Consider the following 24,206-nt stretch of genomic DNA (forward strand, 5'->3'; position numbering starts at 1 on the left):
CGCAGTAATTATAAAAGTCGCATAAATTTACAAATAAATGGCGCTTGCTGTTTAATTAATATGTGTTAATTTAAAGATATGTGTTTTAATATGTGAGATTAAATTATGAAAAAAAAACTCACGTAAATTAATAACTATATTTCTGAGCATTTAATCAACTTCCGGGTGTTGTAAGGCTCTTAAAAACTCATGCTTTGTTAAAGACAGGCTGCTGTGTTAAAACTAAGGCACACAAATGGACCCAGATGTTATTCAAGACTCCCTAAGGAAAGATAATTATGAAGATTTAGACTTGGGACCTCGTTTTAAACGGATGCAGATAACTGACAATATCAGAGAACTTCAAACGGTATTAAGAGACAGGTAATTTTCAGTTGTTGTTGTTCGAGACTTTGGGAAATAATTGTTTAGAGCAAAGACCTATAGATAACACAGATTGGAAACTTCGGCCTTATCGGGCTATCTCGCGGCGGGGTCACGTGGTCGAGAAACCGATAAGAACACTTAGGATCAGCAGACGATTTATTCCATGAATCAATCGGAGTAGTCCGGAGATAGCCGGTGTATCACGATTGCGATCAGATAGCGACGCGTCAGTAGCAATGGCTACGATTATCGAGCAAAGTTATGCGAAAATGTTACGGCGCTATAGAAAGGCAGCTGTAACTTGGTCAATAATGATCCGATTTTTATAAAATAAAGTTTCATAGAAACATGAGTAATTATGTTTTTATAAAATCTCGATTTTATTTACCTACTATAAGAATTTATAATGCCGCGATCGTTGAAGAAATAGCGCTAAGAAATTCCAAATCGCGGCGAGAATGCTGTTGAATAGTTTATTTGAAAGGCTTTTGCTGATAAAATATTATTGAATAATTTGGTATTTCAAACAGTTAAAACCTTATAAAATATTATTATTTCAAAAAGGATAGATATATGTGGACACATAGATCTAGGTCTCTGATTAAAACAACATTACAGTATAATACATGCTATGATCGTTCGATCCATAAACGGTTTCAGTTAGACTTATTTCAATATTGATTGTGTAGATTTTTTCAATTGTTTAATTCTCTTTTTATTTTGATCTTATTCATGAGATATAGGTTATTAAAGTTTTGTTTGTAACATAGTTTTTTTTTCTTTTGGTAATTAAATTAAGCTTTCAGTATCGTGGGCTAGGATTTCGCGAAAAGAAAAAAACAACATTTCACGCGCGTGTTAATCGTCGTATCAATTAGCGAACTGAAGAAGATGCTTTGTGTGTTTTTTCTTTATTATTGAGAATTAATTAAAAGAAGGGATCCTAACTTTAATTATCAGTTTGCGTTGTTGATTGATTTTAATTGTGTGATCAGTGGCCGCGGCCGGCGAATTATAGTCATCTCACAGCTTTTGTTTGTTTTAATAGTAATCTCACAGCTATCTGTTAAAATATGTTTGTATATTAACTTGCATGTGTAACATTGACAGGAAAACTGGTAATACTAATAAAAGAAGATATTAAATGAGAATTTAAACCCATACATTGTACTTTCATCTAATTTTTTTATTCATACTAAGATAAACATATTACCCAGAATAAAAATCTTATTTCTTCAATTTGAGGTGAATAATGACGAAGTTTTTCACAATGAACCAAAGCATGTTTGACGACATGTGTGTATAATAGGGTAAAAGAGCTTAAAATTGTACCATCTTTGTACAAGGCCAAAATCCTTTAAAATGAACATTTTCCTCCAGTTTAGTTAATTCATACCTAGATTAACATATCACCAAGCATAAAAATCTGACTTAATCTATTTGGGATGAAAAATGAAAAAGTTTATCAAAAAGAACAAAAACACGTTTGACAGCAATCTTGTACAACAGAAGAAAAGAGCTTAAAATTGTACCAACATTGTATAAGGCCAAATACTTTAAATTGAATATTTTCTTCTAGTTTGTTTAAATCTATACTTCGATTAACATTTGCCTTGCATAAAAATCTTACTTCAACGATATGGGATGAGAAATAGAAAAGTTTTTCAAAAAGAAACAAACCACTTTGGCGACAGGTGTGAAAAATGATTGAATGGAATAACAGTATAAAATAGTACAAATTGTACAAAGGCAAAATCCTTAAAAATACCTCATTTTCGTCTACTTTTTATTAATCATACATAGAATAACATCTCACCTAGCATAAAAATCTTACGTTATCAATATGTGATGCTTATTGAAGATGTTTTTTAAAAAATGCTTCAGGCCTTTCAATTTTTAAAAAATTATCGAAAATGAACGAATCCAGTGTTCTCTTTCAAATTCCGATAAATTAATAATTAATTAGAATAATTACTACCAAAACAGGGTTTTTTTTGGCCCAATTTTAAAGCCGAAATTCGGCTATGTTCCCAATCCCAAAAAGTATACTTTTTTCCCAAAATGTGACCAAAAATTCCCAATTTCAAAAAAAAAAAATTTTTTTTTTTAAAGAGGTGTCTAATGCGTATTTTATCTCAATTTTAATTCAATTACATCTAACAAAGTATTATATGATAGTGTTCTTTTAATTTGAATGATTATAAAAAGTTATATCAAATTTAGTATTTCCCTTATCAGTGGACTTTTTGTTTGGAATAAAAAGGCTAATGAATTTTATTTTCCCAATTTCATGAAATGCCGATAAAATTCCCAATTCCAAAGCCATGGGCTATCTTCCCAAAAAGTGGGGAAAAAACCCTGCAAAACCTAAAGAATTATCAACACAGAAAATAAATACTTATTTTTATTCACACACAAAAATATTCAATGTCTTTTTTCGGCGACCGACTTTGCTCACTACGTAAGGTTTGTAACGTTGCGCTTTCAGACATTCGTTGCTCTGCAAACTGACAACCGAGCGCTAAAAACACTAATTAACACATTAAGATTGTTAATAACAATATCAAAATAATATAAACAGAACAGATCATGCTCAGAATATCCTACGACAACAAATATTAACGACTAATTACGAAGAATAATTGATTGCTTTATAACAAAATGGCCGACAGTAGCTGGAACAGGGAAGAATCTACAGGTACACCGGCATCTCCAAAATCAATGTCACGTGACCCGCGTCCGCCGTTAGATATTATCGCATATCGCTATCGCGAAGACAAGAGTTTCCAATCTGTGTTATCTATAGGTCTTTGTTTAGAGTTGTACATTATTCTGTCAATATTCACCTATAACTCGGTCGAATGAGGGTCAAATCTACTGAGTCGGGCTTGACCGCTACAGCTATTGACTGGTCATGAAGATTCAGGGAATCGCCAATATTTATTTGTTGACTTAAGCAGGGGTCTAGCTAGGCTCAAAATTTAGGGAGAAGTCACTTCTCTCTAAAGCCAAAATAGGGAGAATTGGTAACATTTGTGGGAGAAATGGTACATTTGCGTCATAGATCTTAGTTTTACGTATATTTTGCAGCAACTTAACGGATAAGTGGTTTCTGTTCAGTGTAGTGAAATAAGGTCACTTCCAACAGCCCTGCTGTTGGGCTAGCTCTTTAGCGACGTGGTTAAAGTGTCTGACTACCACTCTGGAGGTCATGGGTTCAATCCCCGGCCTGAGCTCAGTAGAATCACATTAATGGCGACGAGGCAAAAAAAGAACTGTGAATGCGGGAATGGGTCTGAGCTGTTTAATGGTTTCTGGGAAGGCCATGCGGATGCAAGACATGCTGTAGCGGGCGCGTCTGGGCCTTGAAACATTAAAAGGAGGAGGAGTGTAGTGAAATAAGGTCACTTCCAACAGCCTTGCTGTTGGGCTAGCTCTTTAGCGACGTGGTTAAAGTGTCTGACTACCACTCTGGAGGTCGTGGGTTCAATCCCAGGCCTGAGCTCAGTAGAATCACATTAATTCAATAAGACATGTGAAGTGTATAAAACCAACATTTTCCTTATTTGGGTGAATATTTGATTAGGTTTCATTTGCTGTCCATATTCAACAATTATCTAAATGGTAGAAATTAACGGAGATTATTTTCATTATTACAATGTTAAATAATATGTTAAAAATATTAGATAAGAGTTCTTAGCAGATCATACACTTAAAGCAGTTTTATGCTTTGTCGAAGCAACTAACCCCATGTATTTTAGTAATGGTGTGTTGTCCGAATTCTTAAAAGGTAATTTTCTTGATTGTTTATATAAAAAAAAAGTTAAACGAAAATAAAATAAACTTACGATGTGGAGCTAAATATATTTAATTTTAACTTAATAACAGTTACATTTAGTAGCATTATATGCAGAATAATTTTTAATGGTCAGTTATGGCTCTGTCCGTAATTTTTCAAGTCGACACCGTTACGAAGAAAATTTCATCTACCGCACGGGAATGATACGGGGGTACAATTTTTTCGGAAGAGTAAACATTCTGTCAATCTTTCACGTCATAATGAAGCAATAAACATAGCGCGAAAAATGTGAAAATCATCAACAAGTAACTAAAATATTGAACATACTTTTATTCTGTGTCAACACCATTTTCTTCCATTTTGTTTGCTATTTCCACTATCTGTTCTTTTATGATTTTCAAATATTATGTATTCTTAGATGCCACAAAATAATGTGTGCGTCATGTGTTTTTGAGACAAGTAGCTTGCTGTTTGTGGATGATCAAATGCCTGAATGTCATTAAACGTTATCAAAAGCTAAAAAACGCGACACGACGGGTCCAAACTTAAACAAAAAAAGCATTCAATGAGTGGAAGAGACAATTCCCGTGGCTAATCGTTGAAAAGAATGAAGGGGAGACCCGTTTTAATTGTGAAATATGTAAACATTCATGGAAGGCATGCAATCTAAGCACAGTTTGGGCATATGAAGGTATTTGAAGAATAAAGTTGTATAATACTGAATAGACACTGTTGAACTCGTATAAATAAAGTTGCTAGTATGTTTATTTTGATTTTTTTCATGAAAATAACCATTTTTAGGTCATTTAGAAAAGTTAAGAATTATTTTCCAAAACTTAGTAGTAACGTTAAGAAAAAAATTTCAGATTTAAGAATTCTTTATGAAAATCTGGTAGTAACGGTAAGAATTTCACAAAACCTTATCTGGAGCTCTGGCCTGTTAGATCTACAACATTTGATACCATTGCATGCTTTCCACGCAGATGATGCAACATTTGAAATAGGGTATAAAAAAACAATGTATATTAATAAATAAATGTCAAGTTATCGCAAAATTGGTAGATGTATTAAAGTTAAACAAGACACATTAACACACAAGCTCAAAGTTGCCTTATTTAATATCAGCAGAGCTGAGCTACTGTGTTAAACACTTGCTGAACCACAGTGTGGAAATACTGCTTAGCCGTTGTAACAATTAAGCTTAACCCTTTCCCACTCGGAAGCAAAGTGAAAATGGCAATGTGCAAACAGCATGACCCCAGAACAGCCTTCGAGTAACTCACAGACTGTTCAGGTTTTATGCTGTTTGCTGCTCATCAGTATCTAAGGGTTGGAAATAAAGCCTTTAAAACTTGTATATGGTAAGAAAGGTCTTAAATTAAATATAACTTTCTAAGGGACTACAAATGCATGAAAATACGTATCTAAATGGTAAAGGGTTAACTATCAAGTTGAAAAACAGCTGCAAGGCTTTGTTGCATAATTGTCCAAATATGATCTCTAGATCTGTGTCCGACTGATCTGAACTATGTCTTTCAGCTATATAATATATAATACATAGCTAAACGATATTGTTTAGATAAGTATATTGTCTTATCCAACCAATCTTATGTTGCCAAGACAACAGAAACTTTTCGAGTTATTACTTTGTTTCACATCTCTCAATTCTATTAGCTCGGCTGTTTTCGGAGAAAACCCGAGGTATTGTCGTAGCCAGCATGTCGTCCGACGTCTGACGTCCGCCGTAGGCGTCGTGCTAAAACCTTAACATTGCCTCTAAAATCAAAGTGCTTCCACCTACAACATTGAAACTTCATAGATGCACCTTGATGAGTTCTACTCGCCACACCCATTTTTGGGTCACTAGGTCAAGGTCACTGTGACCTCTAATATAAAACTTTAACATAGGCTCTAAAATCAAAGTGCTTCCACCTACAACTTTGAAACTTCATATGTAGATGCATCTTGATGAGTTCTACACGCCACGCCCATTTTTGGGTCACTAGGTCAAAGGTCAAGGTCACTGTGACCTCTAATATAAAACTTTAACATAAACCTCTACATTCGCTCTAAAATCAAAGTGCTTCCACCTACAACTTTGAAACTTCATATGTACATGCACCTTGATGAGTTCTACACGCCACGCCCATTTTTGGGTCACTAGGTCAAAGGTCAAGGTCACTGTGACCTCTTAAAAAAGAAGAAAAAAAATTCTGACAAGCTTTCGCAGCCGAGCGTGGCACCCGTTATGCGGTTCTCTTGTTTTGTTTCAGATCTACATCAAGAAGTGATTTTGTCTTCTATGCAGACAGACTGGTAAGGGAATTAGTGAATAGTATAAACACTAATTGAGTACAGACAGGCCTAACAAATTTATGTTACAATTCACCTCATGAAGTTGAAATATATTGCGGGATTAATACGTAATCATTATGCATTGCCATACATGTGATACAGTTTTCCGTTTACTGCAGGTCACCTTAGTAGGATATAAACACATCATTTAACATTTAAAACAAAACAACCTTTCAAAAAGACAAACAATTTAGTCCAAGCTGGGATGTGAGAGAGTTAACAGCTGTTGTTTTTAAATCTAAAATAGTGTACATACTAACCTTTTCATTTTTATTTTGTTTAATATTAACTTTCTAAAACACTTCTTTATAAAACAATTTTCCCTCTGTAAAAAGAAGCCATCGTGGAAAAAAGATGATATAGTTGGCTATAAAATATGTTTGTAAAATAATGTTTTTTTCACTCTTTCAGTATTACCGTTATATATGTTATTCCAAAACTGTACATGTAATCCTGGTAATTAAGTACATATAGTTTGTTTTCCACAAAAGTTATATTGATTGTACATTAAATAAAAAGTAATTATTGGCAGAACTTATAGTTTTTCTGTTTTGTTTTTTTTCAATAACCGGTCCGCTTTTTCAAACTTTCACAAGTTGGTGCAGTTTCAACAAATAATGTATGATTTGTTTTATTTTGTTTGTTAGCTAATATTTGGAACTTGTGTAAAAGTCACATTACTATATTGTATAAGCATATCAATTTAACTAAAACCATACATTGATGAAATAGTTTATAATATCAGTACACAGTATATTTTTAAATAATTGTTTATATTATAATATGTGCATAATAATTAAATGAATAATTTCAAAATGATAGAAATTTGGTTGGTTTTTTTTTCTCATTATAAAAATACTCTATGCAATTGATGTAGAATAAACAGAAAATGTATGTTTGCTATTGACAAGAAAAGGAATAGTGTTTTGTCTATGATTTCATACCAAATAAATAAAGGGCCTTTCATGATAAATGTGTTAAGCCTGGGCATTGACTGGTAAGCAGCCAGAATGTTGAACGGAAGTATTGTCATTCAGATTCGCTTGGTTGTGGAAGATGGCTTAAATCAGTTGCCATACAGGGAAAAAGAAGTCACCACTCCAACAGGTATATAATGAAGAGTTTCGTCTACTCACCAACTATTGTAGTGGAATTATATTTCTATTATTATGCATTTCTAAATTCTGCCTTGAATATCACAAATATCTTGCATGCATTCTTGTGTATGTAATTGTCAAACTGTTAAACATTTGTTATTTAAGTACAATTATTGGGCAACATTGCTAAATCCCCATACTTTTCTACAAATATTCACTTTGCTTGGAATTCATTTTTTAGCTCGGCTGTTTTGGAGAAAACCTGAGTGCGTTTTTTAACATTCAGCATGGTGTCCTCTCTTATTCAAGTAGTTTTCATCCGATCTTCACCAAACTTGGTGAGAAGTTTTATCTAGATGATCTGAAGGCCAAGTTCTAACATGGGCCATGCCAGATCAAAAGCTAGGTCACAGGGTCACTTAGTATGTTTTACACATTGAGCATGGTGTCCGCTCTCTATTTCAAGTAAATTAAATCCGATCTTCACCACACGTGGTCAGAAGTTGTGACTAGATGATGTGTAGGTCAAGTTCAAACATGGGCCATGCCGGGTCAAAAACTAGGTCACTGGGTCACTTAGTGTGTTTCAAACCTCACCATGTTGTCCGCTCTCTAATTCAAGTAGTTTTTATCCAATCTTCACCAAAATTGGTCAGAAGTTGTATCTTGATATGTCTAGGGCAAGTTTGAATATGGGTCATGCCGGGTCAAAAACAAGGTCACAGGGTCACTTAGTGCGTTTTAAACGTCACAATGTTGTCCGCTCTCTAATTCAAGTAGTTTTCATCCAATCATCACCAAACTTGGTCAGAAGTTGTATCTAGATGATGTCTAGGTCAAGTTTGAATATGGGTCATGGCGGGTCAAAAACTAGGTCACTGGGTATCTTAGTGCGTTTTAAACCTCACCATGTTGTCCGCTCTCTAATTCAAGAAGTTTTCATCCAATCCTCACCAAACTTGGTCACAAGTTTATCTAAATGATCTCTAGGACAAGTTTGAACATGGGCCATTCCGGGCCTAAAACAAGGTCACGGGTCACTTTGTGCGTTTTTTAACATTCAGCATGGTGTCCGCTCTCTTATTCAAGTAGTTTACATCCGATTTCACCAAACTTGGTCAGAAGTTTTATGGAGATGATCTTAAGGCCAAGTTAGAACATGGGCCTTTCTGGGTCAAAAACTAGGTCAAGGGGTCACTTAGTGCGTTTTAAAAATTGAGCATGGTGTCCGCTGTTTTTTGTGAATGTGGGGGTATTCGTCACGTCTGTGACAAAGCTCTAGTTTTCTTGAGTTTTAAAGTCATGGCTTGTAAGTATAAAATGCTAAATCAGGAACAATGATAAGTTTATTATCATTTATGTCTACTTTTGATTTTATTGAATGTTAAACACATGACTACATGTGTACCTTAGATAGTCCTGGTAATGGTTTGTCATTGGTTAATTAGAATTTAAGTGTTCATGTTTGTACATGTATACTGTTGTATGTCAATTTCAGGCTGCAAGTACAAAGGTCTGATGTATGAGAAAGGGAATTGCTGTGTTAGCATCATGAGAAGTGGTATGTACAACATGTAGTCATGATTAAGATAGGGGATTTCTGCATGCTTCATTAAGTTACAACCGGCATTCATGCTTCCAGTGTTGCACATTTTTTGACAAATCTTAACAATCTCAAATGTAACGTTTTAAATTTGATCATTAAGTCTCACATATTTTGGTGTAGAGGTTTGAGCCTAAAAGTTAATTATGTGATATATAAACAGAGACAAGAAAGTAAATACAATGAAAAAAAACAAACTCTAATACCACACAAATGTGACATTTTATGATTTACACAGTTGAGTAGAAAATACAAGTTATTCAGGGGTAAATTGATGCATAAAAGCTCTCCATTAAGTTTGTAGTAGTAAACAAGGTTGCATAATCCAGTTAAATTTTCTGCAAACCTTTGGAGAAACTGCAGAGCAATTATTTTCTGACTGATTGTTAATTTTTAATGGTCACAATTAACTGTGGTTTATTGGTGCAATGCTGGCCTAGGAATCCGTAAGGTCACTGGTTTCAATGTATTGCTGACACCACTTGATTTTTCCTGAGCAAAAACTTATCCCGTGCTTGCACCTGTCCACCCAGGTTAAGAAATGGTTACGTGTGAAGGGAGATATAGTCAGTATGTGGCTTCAGACCGTGCCCAGTGTTATCAAATGACTTATAACAGATTTATACCAGTGTTAAACGATGACTTATAACCCAGTGATCAGGTGAAAATGTGAAAGTTTGCCATTGAGGTCTGCACAGGCTAATCAGGGACAATACTTTGCACTTTTATTGTATTTTTCTTTTAAAGGATGTTTCTTACAAACAAAAATCTTGCCTAGGCAGAAAGTGCTGTCCCTGATAAGGTAATGCGGACTGCACAGTTATCTGAGACGACACTTTCCGAGCTTGCATAGTTAAGTTTTCGCTTAACATGGCTCATATATATATCTCGTTGCTAGGTGAGGCTATGGAACAGGCCCTGCGTGACTGCTGCCGCTCAATACGTATCGGGAAGATCCTCATTTACAGTGATGAGGACACACACGATGCCAAGGTCGTCTACTCCAAGCTGCCACCTGACATTGCCAACAGGAAGGTGCTCCTGCTCTACCCCATTGGAAGTGAGTACATGATCTCATTCTTCCCGTTCGCAATATGCAGTTGATGACTTTCGTAATCTGTTTTTAGTTTTCTGTTTTATATATTTCAAACATTTGCATCATACTATTTACAAGTCCAATTTTGGAAAGACCTCTGTTATTCCTCTTACAATTAAAGATATACCATTTAAATTATAATTCACAAAGTTTTATAATTGTGCTTTGAATGTGTAATTACAAGTATTAGATCTGGGCATGTCAGCTGAATAGGTAAGCATGGTCTTCTGTGATGGATTATCTTGACAGTAACAACATTTTACAATTACTTGGGTATATGGATAGTACCAGAACAACTGTGTTATGTTTTCTTCAATTTTCACCAAGAACTTAAAAGATTCTGTTCCCTGCAAGATTCTGTGGCTTATTGTACACTGGAACCATCTGATATATGTATCCTTAGCTATATTGAACATAAGTGCATTTTCGTTTAAAATCTTAATATTGAACAATTATTTATTCCATTTTGTTTGACTAGTTTGAATGTCACTGTTTAGAATTAATATGATCAAGGTGCTACCTAATGTACGGGCAAAAGCTTTTTAATTTATTTGATAACCATTTATTTTTAATAAATATATGGACATGATTGTGTTCAAAATATTATAATTGTTGCAATAATTAAGTAATGCATCCAAAAAATTAATCTTAAAACAAGTTACATGTTCCTAGCTTAAAGATCTAGCATCTTATAACTTTTAGCTCATCTATTTTTTTTAAAAAATTATGAGCTATTGTCATCACCTTGGCCTCAGCGTCAGTGTCGGCATCTGCGTCTGGTTAAGTTTTGCATTTAGGTACACTTTTCTCATAAAGTATCAATGCTATTGCATTCAAACTTGGTACACTTACTATCATGAGGGGACTGGGCAGGCAAAGTAAGATAATTCTGGCTTGCATTTTGACAGAATTATGTGCCCTTTTTATACTTAGAAGATTGAAAATTTGGTTTAGTTTTGTGTTGAGGTCCACTTCTTTCCTTAAGTATCAAAGCCATTGCTGTCATACTTGCAACACTTACTAACAATCGTAAGGGGACTGTGCAGGCAAAGTTATGTAACTCTGACTGGCATTTTGACGGAATTATGTGCCCTTTTTATACTTAGAAAATTGAAAATTTTGTTAAGTTTTGTGTTTAGATCCACTTTTTTCCTAAAGTATCAAAGCCATTGCTTTCATACTTGCAACACTTACTAACTATCGTAAGGGGACTGTGCAGGCAAAGTTATGTAACTCTGACTGGTATTTTGACAGAATTATGGGCCCTTTATACTTAGAAAATTGAAAATTTGGTTAAGTTTTGTGTTATGGTCCACTTTACCCCTAAAGTATCATAGATATTGCTTTCATACTTGGAACACTCGCAAACTATCATAAGGGGACAGTAAAGGACAAGTTGCATAACTCTGGTTGTCATTTTTACCGAATTATGGCCCTTTTTTGACTTAGTAACTTTGAATATACGGTTACATTTTGTGTTTAGATTCACTTTACTTGTAAAGTATCAAGGCCATTGCTTTTAAACTTTAAATGCTTTCATGCTATCATGAGGGTACTGTACCTGGCAAGTTGAATTTTACCTTGACCTTTGAATGACCGTGACTCTCAAATCATCTAATAAATGACCACCACACTATACACCTTTCCCCTCCCCCCACCCCAACCCCAATAAAATAATTATTATGCCCCCGGTAGGGTGGCATATAGCAGTTGACATGTCCGTCAGTATGTCAGTCAGTCTGTCTCTCAGTCCGAAAAAAACTTTAATATTGGCCATAACTTTTTCACTTTTTAAGATAGCAACTTGAAATTTGGCATGCATGTGTATCTCATGGAGCTGCACATTTTGAGTGGTGAAAGGTCAAGGTCATCCGTCAAGGTCATCCTTCAAGGTCAAATGTCAAATTTATGATGTCTGTCCGTGCGAAAACTTTAACATTGGCTATAACTTTTTCAATATTGAAGATAGCAACTTGATATTTGGCATGCATGTGTATCTCATGGAGCTGAACATTTTGAGTGGTGAAAGGTCAAGGTCATCCTTCAAGGTCAAATTTCAAATATATGACGTCTGTCTGTCCGAAAAATTTAACATAGGCCATAACTTTTTTAATATTTAAGATAGCAACTTGATATTTGGCATGCATGTGTATCTCATGAAGCTGCACATTTTGAGTGGTGGAAGTTCAAGGTCAAGGTCATCCTTCAAGGTCATCCTTCAAGGTCAAAAAATAAAATAAATTCAAAGTGGCGTTCTCATGAAGCTGCACATTTTGAGTGGTGGAAGTTCAAGGTCATCCTCCAAGGTCAAGGTCATCCTTGAAGGTCAAAGACCAAAAAACAAATAAAAATTTTCAAAGTGGCATTATCACAAAGCTGCACATTTTGAGTGGTGGAAGTTCAAGGTCATTGTTCAAGGTCAAGGTCATCCTTCAAGGTCAAAGGTCAAAAAAATAATTCGAAGCGGCGTTATCATAAAGCTGCACATTTTGAGTGGTGTAGGTTCAAGGTCAAGGTCATCCTTCAAGGTCAAGGTCATCCTTCAAGGTAAAAGGTCAAACAAAATATAAAAAAAATCAAAGCGGCATTATCATGAAGCTGCACATTTTTAGTGGTGGAAGTTCAAGGTCAAGGTCATCCTTCAAGGTAAAAAAAAAATATAAAAAATTCAAAGCAACGTTCTCATGAAGCTGCACATTTTGAGTGGTGGAAGTTCAAGGTCAAGGTCATCCTTCAAGGTCAAGGTCATCCTTCAAGGTCAAAGGTAAAAAAAACAACATTCAAAGCGACGTTCTCATGAATCTGCACATTTTGAGTGTTGAAAGTTCAAGGTCAAGGTCATTCTTCAAAGTCAAGGTCATCCTTCAAGGTCAAAGGTAAAAAAAAAAAAAATTCAAAGTGGCGTTATCATGAAGCTGCACATTTTGAGTGGTGGAAGTTCAAGGTCATCCTTCAAGGTCAAGGTCATCCTTCAAGGTCAAAGGTCAAAAAAATAAATAATTCCAAGCGGCCTTCTCATAAAGCTGCACATTTTGAGTCGTGGAAGTTCAAGGTCAAGGTCATCCTTCAAGGTCAAAGGTAAAAAAATAAATAATAATAATAATTTCAAAGCGGCGCAATAGGGGGCATTGTGTTTCTGACAAACACATCTCTTGTTTTTTTCAAACATGGTTTAAAAACACAAATATTAATTTTTATTATTTTATCTTTGAAATACCGTCCAACCCAAGTCCCCCCCCCCCCCCAAAAAAAAATTTTTTTTCTTTTTTTTTTGCATTTTTGGAAGATAATGTAATAAATGACCACACCCCCACACCAAACACCCCCCTACACTCCACCCCTCCATCCTTTGTGAATGAAATTGAGATAGATCCCTGCACCTTTAAAAAGAAAAATGGATGAGCAAGGCGGCACTCTTGTTTTGTTTTCTAGCCACAGGAATTTAAAGCTGGTTCGGTGGCTGTGGTATAGTGGATGGGGTGTCTGCTAACTGGCTTAGTCACTGGGAGGTCTCTGTATTGATCCCTTAAGTGGGAGCTTTCTTTAGATAACCCTAAAGACATACTATGGCGTACCATTTGGGTTGAAAGTCAAGAAGACCTACAAGGTAAAAAGACAAATGTACGTCGAAGTACAATAATTGTACGTCGACAAACAAATATAAAATACACTTCGAAGTATATATTTGTACGTCAAAGTACTATTTGTACTTTGACATGTATGTTTGTACTTTGATGTACACATTTTCTGAACAGCCAATCAAAACACTTGTCTCTAGAGCCACTTTTCCTTCAGATTTATTCAGAATAAATGTTTAAAATCTCTTTTTTGATTGAGGACAAAATGAATAAAAATATCAGAATGGCAAAAAAACAACAACACAGAAGTTTCAAGTATTTAATGCATTGAAATAGATTATATACAAATTTGAAGAGGATTCAATTGTTACCTTTTTAAAATTAAAATTATTCAGCATATTGTGAGTATTTATTGATCATGCAGGGCGGAGTATCACGACCTTCCAGCGCATTACTGTGTAGGAAATTCCTAACGGTAACCAAACAGTTACCAAACATTAACAGGATAAATAATTTATAATAACCTCCCCGTTGGTCATATTTTGTGATAACCATAACTTGCATAAGTCAGAGGTTAGTTCCGCCACGCCAGGTCAATAAATACGCACAATATCTATGAGTTAGCGGTCGATAGTCGCATAATTTTGTAAAAATTATGATAATAATAATGTTTAATAAATACACACAATATCTATGTGTAAGCGGTCGATAGTTGCATAATTTGGTATAAATAATAATAATGTTCAATGTCAAATATCTCTTAAAGCAACAGATATAAGGTGTCTTCTGATTGGCTAACACTCAAGGGTCGGTGATAATTGTACGTCGAAGTACATTTCTCGTTCTACCTAGTAGGTCTTGTAGACTTTCGACGTCATGGTACATCATATAGACACTAAGTACTGGTCCTACCCAGGAAACAGTTTGTTTCATCAAATGTCTCAATTCAACTTGACAGTTTGCTAAAGCAGTTGCATTTAGCATACAGTACACTGATTTAACATAATCAAAATCATGTGATGTGTCAAATCAATTTTGATTGACAAATTTGACAGGATATTTTTTAATCCAATAAGTTTTAGACTGTCAAATAACACACACTACATATTGAAAGCCATACCTGGAGCTTTCTTCTGTATATCACTGACTTCATCAGAAGAATGATTTCTACTGTTGGGTAACGTTAACACCACTAATTGTCTTCTTATGTATTATCAATGTATAATTATGTGTAACAGCATAACAACATACTTGTTTCGCAATTAAAATATTTAATAAATACAGGTATCTTGCAGGTTTCTAATTTTCTTTCCCAAACTATTGCTGAATAGTTTAAATTTTGTCGCCACTAAAAAACTAGCCATTTTGTAGCAATTCTTAAATCACAGTCTAAACTGCATACATTTAGCTCTATATTTACAATTTGAATGCAAATATTAGAATGCATCATGTTATATCATCCATATTTTTTTATTTAAACATTCAAATAACACATAACACAGTACATATATAAAAAGGTATGTGGTATTGTCTGGAGATACAAAACACTTCACATCATTTATTTGCACATAAATAGTTACAAAATAAGTAATACTAAAACACTGTCATCAACCTACAGTACAAGAATATTTACATATATGAAATTACAAAGTGGTGTATGTTTATAACCTTTTACAAAATTAACAATGCTGGTTTTGTACTAGCCATAAAACATTTATCATGGATTAACAAGTAACAACCAATTTATTAATTACTGTGAAACCATTTATTTTCGTCGGCACAAAATTTCGCCCTTTTCATAAAAATGACTATTTCGTCCGCTCTTAAATTCGTCCATTTCTGGTTTTGAAAAAAAAAAACGTATTAAATCTATAAAAAATGTTTTTGTTATAAAAAAAACAAAGGTACGGGTTTTTATGTATATGTACAAAAATAGTAGATGCAGTTAAAACCAAACACAAATCAAAATGTTCTTTATTAATTTGTAACAAAGCGCAGAATATATTTCAGGCAGGTGTTGATCACACATTGTCATATTTTAATTGGGTTTAATAGTATTGTCTTTAATCCGGATTCGCCTCCTGTAGGCTGTATAATCTGTTACACCCCTGAAAAACACAATACACACAATGGGTAATAAAGTTGTTAACAATTGGCGCTAATCAACACTATTATACCTAAACGAAGTCGACGCATTCGATACAGCCTTATTGCATTCGCGTTGTACAGGAAATGTCAGTTGTCAGTACACTGTATAATGAACACCCCTTTGTGTCAAAACCGGATTTAACTTGAGTGTGAATAGTCGACTGTTTCATGTTCTTTGTATCACTACCATCTGTGTATCTGTATTATAAGTATACCAGTCAACAAACAAGGTGCGCGCTTCCGCATATGGGTATTCGGACGATCAAAAAATTGACCTACGGTTTAGCGTTCGTGCCGTCGAACGCATTAAGCAATATAACTCGTTTTTTTCACTATTTCTTTACTTGCAAAAAATACTAGTGGCTTATAACTTACCTTGCAATCTTTTTTTCTCGCATTTTGCGAGTGTGTGAGTGTTAATTTCGAGTCCTGTGTATATGCGTGGATTACGCTGGATTTAAATGCCTCATGCCTACGGTAATTCAGTCTTATTTGTTTCAAATATGGGACATGATTGTTCGTTAGGATCTTGAATTCGTCCATCGGTTGAAGGACGAAAAAGGCGAAAATTAATGTCGGACGAATAATAATGGTTTCACAGTACACAATCGAAAGGAAATCATATTAATTGCATTATGCATTTACTAAACAAGCTATTTGCTACTGCTTAGAATTACACTATCTTACTAAAAATGATCACAACAGGTACTTAGTGTTTTACATACTTGTATTAAGTTTTGTATTACTAGTTTGACATTTATTGGCAGACACTTGTCGATATACAGACTAAAATTGCATGGGAACTTTCATATTTTTTCAGCATATTTGCCTTCATATTGTTAATTTAACAACCCTTTGACATTGTTTGCACATCTGATCGTATTATACCATAGCTGATTTTTAACCAGGTTTTCCGAAGGAAAAAACTGCTTATTAGATTGGCGAATGCGGGCTTGGTGGCTGGCTGGTGGGCTGGCAGGCGGGCGGAACAAGCTTGTCCGGGCTATAACTTTGTCGTTCATTGTGAGATTTTAAAATCATTTGGCACATTTGTTAACCATCATTAGACGGTGTGTCGCGCGAAAAATTACGTCAATATCTCCAAGGTCAAGGTCACACTTTGAGTTCAAAGGTAAAAAATAGCCATTAATGAGCTTGTCTGGGCTATAACTATGTCATTCATTATGACATTTTAAAATCATTTGGCACATTTGTTCACCATCATGGGACGGTGTGTCGCACGAAAGAATCACGTCAATATCTCCAATGTCAAGGTCGCCACGACTAAAAATAGATTTATTTTAAAACAAACTTACAAAGGGGGTTAATTTTGTTTGTTCATTTCAAAAGTTCAGTTTGAGTTGTCTCCCTTTATCAGATTTTTTTTTTCACAATGAAAACATGGTTTTGTGACAATTTTGTCCCTTGTTGTTTATAGATAGACAGATAAAGACTTTTCAAAGTTCTATAACAGTTCACACATGTTCCATCCAAGTAAACCAACAGAACCAATAAACATCACCACAGATAATAACTGTGTGTATAGCTTGGAAATTTTGATATTTCAGGAATCCCTCCTTTGTCGATTTCTGTAAACCAAAACTGTCAGTTTTGCTGGGTAGAATGGCTTGTGTGATGCCCAGCTCTTGCCTTGGCAGAACAGCTTCTAACAACGGAAAACCAACAAATATCTTAAAATTTGATCAATAATGCAGACAATTTATAAATGTCTTGTTTTTTTGTTGATTTAGAATCTGGACGATTTTTACGTAAGATTGTGGTACGAAAATCCAACGGTATCTGATTTTGTGGCCTAAACTTATTATAGTGATATGTGACCTTTCGGGATATCGGTAAAGTGCGAGCAGACGAGGTGTAAATACGTTACAAATTAAAGCTAAAGACTAAAAAGTTAGATTGGAATATCTTTAAATTTTGTGAATAAATGTGTTTCTGATGGATAACAACGACAACTTACCAGAATATTGCTCATGATCACACGTAAAACTTCTTTCTGAGAGCGAATGGAAAATGCCTCACGAATTCTGACAAATAAACAGTAGGGTGTCGGTATTGAAATACCGCGAGAATACTGGAAGAATAGAGATGCCAATTATAATGTTTAAAACAAATAATTTTTATCCCCCGCTATAGGCGGAGGGATATTGTTTTGGCGTTGTCCGTCCGTCTTTCCGTCCCTCCGGCCGGCACTTTTGTGTCCGGAGCCATATCTTGGAAGTGCTTTGGCGGATTTCAATGAAACTTGGTATGTGTATATATATATATGGATAAAAGGATGATGCACGCCTAATGGCATTGTACACCATCTGTTAATAACAGAGTTATGGCCCTTTGTATCTTGGAAAAATGCTTTTTTGTGTCCGGAGCCATATCCTAGAAGTGCTTTGGCGGATTTCATTGAATCTTGGTATGCGTATATATATATGGATAAGAGGATGATGCACCCCAAATGGCGTTGTACACCATTGGATAATTAAGGAGTTATGGCCCTTTGTATCTTGAAAAAATGCTTTTTTGAGTGTCAAATATAACACTTTTGTGTCCAGAAGCATATTGGGGGGGGATATCAATTTAACAAATTTGCTTGTTTAATAAGCGTTTGTGATTTGTCAGGATAATAATATCAATAAGATATTGAAAAGATCAAAGCAAATAAATTGACAGAAATCTGAGATTCGGCAATATATTTAAGACGGGTTATGTTCACGTAAATTGTGTTTGGTAAAGACTGTTACTATATGTAGTGAACCAGTCTTCTGCTTATTATACCCACTGAAGATGAGTATTCAGGGGAGATAAATGAGTAAGGACTTAATTCTGGAACGGTTGCGAAGAAAAACAAATAATGCGAGAATATTTAGTGCAATTAGCTACACAATTATGATGTCATTGATATAATTTTTCCTGAGGTATTTATTTACATGTGATTTAGCGGATGTCAAAGTGTTTTTGATTTGTTCAAGGTCATAAATAGCATCGCGAAAATATGTGTCGCGTGGCAAATTTTTTTAGACCCATCCCTATGTGGTATTCTTATGTAATTTTATGTCTAAATTTCCATATGTATGAACGGTCAACGCCGGCTTCGCGTGCTTTTGCCCGTTATATTTTATTTATGTGCTCTCCTTCTTTTGGGCTGGTTACTACTTTCTTTTTGTAAGTTGATAATAAAGGCTATTGAGTTTTATCATCAAAGTTTGACATGGAAATTTATTGGTACATTTCATTTTATGTTAATTAATCTTTGTTACAATTGGTGATTTAAATTTTGTCCAACATATTAATTCCAAAGATTCTTTGGAAATAAAGATTCTTTTTGTATCATAATATCCTACAAAACGAATACCACTTTCATATAGACTTCATGTACCGGTAAATGACTTTGTTAATTTTTAATTTTTAAAATTATGATTATAAGAATAGAGGCATCAAGCCAAAATTTACTTTTCAGTAAACATATTTGTTGGGCATACACTCTACCAGTGTTATATTGTTTTAAAGTCTATTTGTGATTTAAAAAGATCAATTTGCTTTGCCTGGCACATGTTAATTTCATGAATTTTTAAATTAAAATCTATCTATCAATTTAAATCCAAATGCATATGTCTTAACAATTACAGTAGCTTATGCTTGGGCCTGCCAAAATGAAGTCATAAAATTGTTGATAAATATTTCTCATGGTGTCAATTCTTGGTGTAGGTAGTACTACAGATTAATGAATGATAAGTAAAGGTAGAAGATTTAATTTGATGTGAACTTTCTATGATCCAAATCACTTATGACTTTAAATACTTTCGATTTGTTTTCAAATTATTAAATAAGTATATTTTCTAATTAAATATGAATCATTATCAAAAAATAAATAAATAAATGTTTCCATTCAAAAACATAAGTTTGGTTGGAGGTGTAGTGCTGACATTTGGAGTGGAGGAAGCTAACATGCACAATTATTTTGTTATTTCACAATTATTAAAATAGATTGCTATAAGTATGGTTTCATGGCAAGGCTGTGTTTTTTGTTGTTTCGAAAGTTCAAAGTTTATTTGACATGAAAGATTTGAAAGGAAAGCATGTCCTTTTTCTAGGCACAGGTAACACAGTGATCAAAGCTATGCATGTCCTCAAAGAGAACAAAGTACCTGAGAAGAATGTAGTACTACTCAACCTGTTTATCACCCCTCAAGGTATGTATGTGACCTGTGTTAACTCTTTCAGTGCTGGAACTGAATTTTGAAGACCTTTGCAAACAGTTTGAATCCAGATGAGACGCCACAGAACGTGGCGTCTCATCAGGATCCAAACTGTTTGCTATTCTTACAGTATTCTTTGAAAAAAAATGGAAGAAAAGGCTAATTTTAGGAATTCAGCAGACAACATTTTAGAAGACAACAAATTTCCCAGCATGCAAATGGTTAAACTAATTTACCACACTCTGGGAAAACGGTGCTTAATGCATGTGAAAAGTTTTGTCCCAGATTAACCAATGCTGTCCACCTGGACTAATCAGGGATGACACTGTCCGCCTAAACTGGATTTTCACTTAAAAAAGACTTTCTTTTAAATGGAAAAATATCATAAAAGCAGAAAGTGTGATCCCTGATCAGCTTAAGGGGACTGCACAGGCTAATCTGAGATGAGGTGCGAATATATTTGAAGTTTATATCTAAGATAAGTTGATGTACATTTGTATTTAGGGCTATTTTATAACATGGTATTAAGGTGAATATTCATTAAAACACACATTTTATATACTCTATAATTTTAGTTGCTTTGGTGTTAGAGAGTTCAGAGAGGTTTTAATGATCATTTGATACAAAGTAATGGTTTTGTGCAAAAAACTGGATACTGTTTCAATTAGCACTTGTATAACATTCTAAGGGACTACAAATGCGTCAAAATATGTATCTAAGTGAGAAAAGGTTAATAATTATACCCATTGTTAAAATGTAGAGTAAAAGGTAATCGTGTTTTCAGCTGCCAAGACATTAATAGAGACATTCCCAGAGCTGACAATCCTAACATCAGAAGTCCATCCAATTGCACCACACCATTTTGGTCAGAAGTACTTTGGAACTTCCTAGACCTGCAGCAGCGATGTGGATCTCCTATCCAGAAATATCTTACCTGTAGCCTTAAAATTGCCATTTTTTAAGGGCAATGAATTCCATGTTTTAATTAAATTACATTTTCATTCTATTCCAGAAACATGTTAAACATAGTACCGGTATTGAAATTATAATTTAAGTTTTTCATTGGTCTGAGACATACAACTGTAGTCTTCCATGTTTAAATGAAATTATGGCTTGCATTTGTTAAATGTTAATGTATGATTTAATTTTTGTAAAATTTTGTCTGGAGCAAAAACTAAACAAAAGACGGAGTGGGATGTGGAGTTAACAAGACCCATTATTCTTGCTTCCATATTTTTGGAATTATTCCCATTTATTTTGAATTTAAATCTTATGTGGAACATATTTTGAAAACTGTAATGGGTATGATCTTGAATCTAAATAGGTAGGAAGATCTCCTGAATTGATATGCACAAGAACCTTAACTCTTGCTTCAATATTTTTAGAGTTATGACCTTTTCTTATTTTTTTACATTTAAATTGTGAATGGGGCATATCTTGCTAACGATACAATATATCAAGTTAAGAGTTCATAGCTAGATACTGATAGATCTCAATATGGGAACTGCATGAGTGCCTTATCTCATGCGTTCATAAATTCCCTGTACTTGCCTCAATATATGAAATATTGTCTAGGGCATATTTTTATAATATAAGGAAGTATTGAGTCAAAATTTCATAGGTGTGAAGCTTTCATTGTTGGGAAACCTTAATTGCATATGCCATCTGACAAGACAACTTACATGGAATAATGTTTTGATACGTATCATCTTCACTTAATGCTTAGATTCATTGTGGTGAACACACAACTTATGAAATGACAACTCTGTTTACATATTTGAGACTTCTTTTAGATGGCCTTTTACATACTTACTTCTTATGACATTAAATTGTCCTCTAAAACCACAGACACATAAGTAATGAGCAAATGAATTAAATGAATGGCCACCTTAACCCTTTCAGTGCGGGAACCGAATTTTGAAGGCCTTTGCAAACAGTTTGGATCCAGATGAGACGCCACAGATCGTGGCGTCTCATCAGGATCCAAACTGTTTGCTATTCTGATAGTATTGTTTGAAAAAAATCGAAGAAAATGCTAATTTTAGAAATTCAGCAGACGACATTTTAGCAGAAGACAAATTTCCCAGCAAGCAAAGGGTTAAATACTGTTGCTCATCATACAGCAATAACATTTAGCCTGCTGGTTCTTACAATGTCAGTATTCTGTAATTTTCACATTTTCTTAATTATTGATACAGAGGGTTTTTCAGGCATGAAAGTGCCAGTTCTGGTTTAAGTAAAACTTAAGATGCTTCTGGAATATCGTCAATGTATCTTGTATATAGTTCCGGTAGGACCATTCCAATTAATTGGATTTAAATGATGCTTGCAGTTGTAAAGCTGATGTCATGAGTGAATTTCAGGGGAAAGATTGTGGAAGTTATGTCTGCTTGAATGTTGGTGTGTTTTAATATGTCTGTACAAGGTAATTTGTCTCATAATATTGAACTGTTGCATATAAAAAAAGAGTTAATATTTGTTGAAGAAACCTTTTCCAGAAATACATTACCTGTTTAAGTATTCCATTGGAAATAATCTCAAAAACATCAGTTGTGCTTAAATTTCTGTAATATAATCAAAGTAATGATCATATGAGGTGGTTGTGAAATTATAATGACCATACTTGTTTTCTTTTTGTGATTTAACTTTCAATTTGTGATGGAAACAAAGTGTCTGTGTTTACTCTAGTGTGTTGTCAAAGAGCTTTGTATTTTATGGGGCACTTAAATATGTTTTTTGTTCTTTAAAATGTGAAATAACTGTGTATTATGATGGTTTTATGTCTCTAGTTCTTGCTGCTTGTGGGATGTAATATGATAACAATAGGATTTTCTCCTTTTTCTGCATTGCTTTTTATTGTTATTAAAAAACTTTAACTTTATGAAGTATTAAGTAATTACATATTAATATTGTACATATTTTAATGTATTGTGAACTACCATATAAGTCAGTTTTATATTACTATATTGTATTTCATTTACATGTACGATGCACTCTAGGCTTACATTCCAATACATATTAAGTATTTTATGACATTTTTAACCAGGTTTTCCGAAGGAAAAAACTGGTTATTAGATTGGCGAATGCGGGCGGGCTGGCTGGCTGGCTGGCTGGCTGGCGGGCTGGCTGGCTGGCTGGCTGGCTGGCGGGCTGGCGGAACAAGCTTGTCCGGGCCATAACTATGTCGTTCATTGTCAGATTTTAAAATCATTTGGCACATTTGTTCACCATCATTGGACGGTGTGTCGCGCGAAATAATTACGTCGATATCTCCAAGGTCAAGGTCACACTTTGAGTTCAAAGGTCAAAAATTGCCATAAATTAGCTTGTCCTGGCCATAACTATGTCATTCATTGTGAGATTTTAAAATCATTTGGCACATTTGTTCACCATCATGGGACGGTGTGTCGCACGAAAGAATCACGTCAATATCTCCAATGTCAAGGTCGCCACGACTAAAAATAGATTAAAAAAAAAAAAAAAACTTACAAAGGGGGTTAATTTTTTTTGTTCATTTCAAAAGTTCAGTTTGAGTTTTCTCCCTTTATCAGATTTTTTTTTCACAATGAAAACCTGGTTTTGTGACAATTTTGTCCCTTGTTAACAATTCGCTCAGGGCTATAATTTGGAATCATATTAAGTATTTTATCACCTTTTTTATATAATTCTCTCAAGAGGCTGTAATTCTGAAACATATTAATCATCGTTTAAAATTATAAAGACACTTAATATGAGTCTACTGTTTTTTTAACATTAAATTTTGATGATGTGTATTTCCACAATGTCATAGAACATAAAATATGTCATTGGGCCGTAAAATTTGCAGAACATTGGTTAATGATTGTTGTGAAAGAATATTTGGAAATGTGATGCGTAGCACATTCAATTTATTGTAAAAACACATTCTATGACGTAAATGATGGACACAAATTACATTGTATCTATTGATACAT

The 24,206-nt window shown here is 34.3% G+C and overlaps 1 protein-coding gene across 1 annotated transcript; it reads left to right on the forward strand.

The window, feature by feature from the left end:
- Positions 1-169: 169 nt before the first annotated feature.
- Positions 170-23,290, forward strand: LOC127851144 (uracil phosphoribosyltransferase homolog). The gene is made up of 7 exons (XM_052384723.1): positions 170-363; positions 6,439-6,481; positions 7,558-7,627; positions 9,116-9,178; positions 10,119-10,280; positions 20,149-20,247; positions 21,038-23,290. The coding sequence occupies exons 1-7, from the start codon at positions 236-238 to the stop codon at positions 21,142-21,144; spliced, it is 672 nt and encodes a 223-aa protein (XP_052240683.1). The 5' UTR covers positions 170-235; the 3' UTR covers positions 21,145-23,290.
- Positions 23,291-24,206: the final 916 nt, after the last annotated feature.

Source organism: Dreissena polymorpha, chromosome 11 (assembly GCF_020536995.1).
Source record: "Dreissena polymorpha isolate Duluth1 chromosome 11, UMN_Dpol_1.0, whole genome shotgun sequence".
Lineage (NCBI taxonomy): Eukaryota > Metazoa > Mollusca > Bivalvia > Myida > Dreissenidae > Dreissena > Dreissena polymorpha.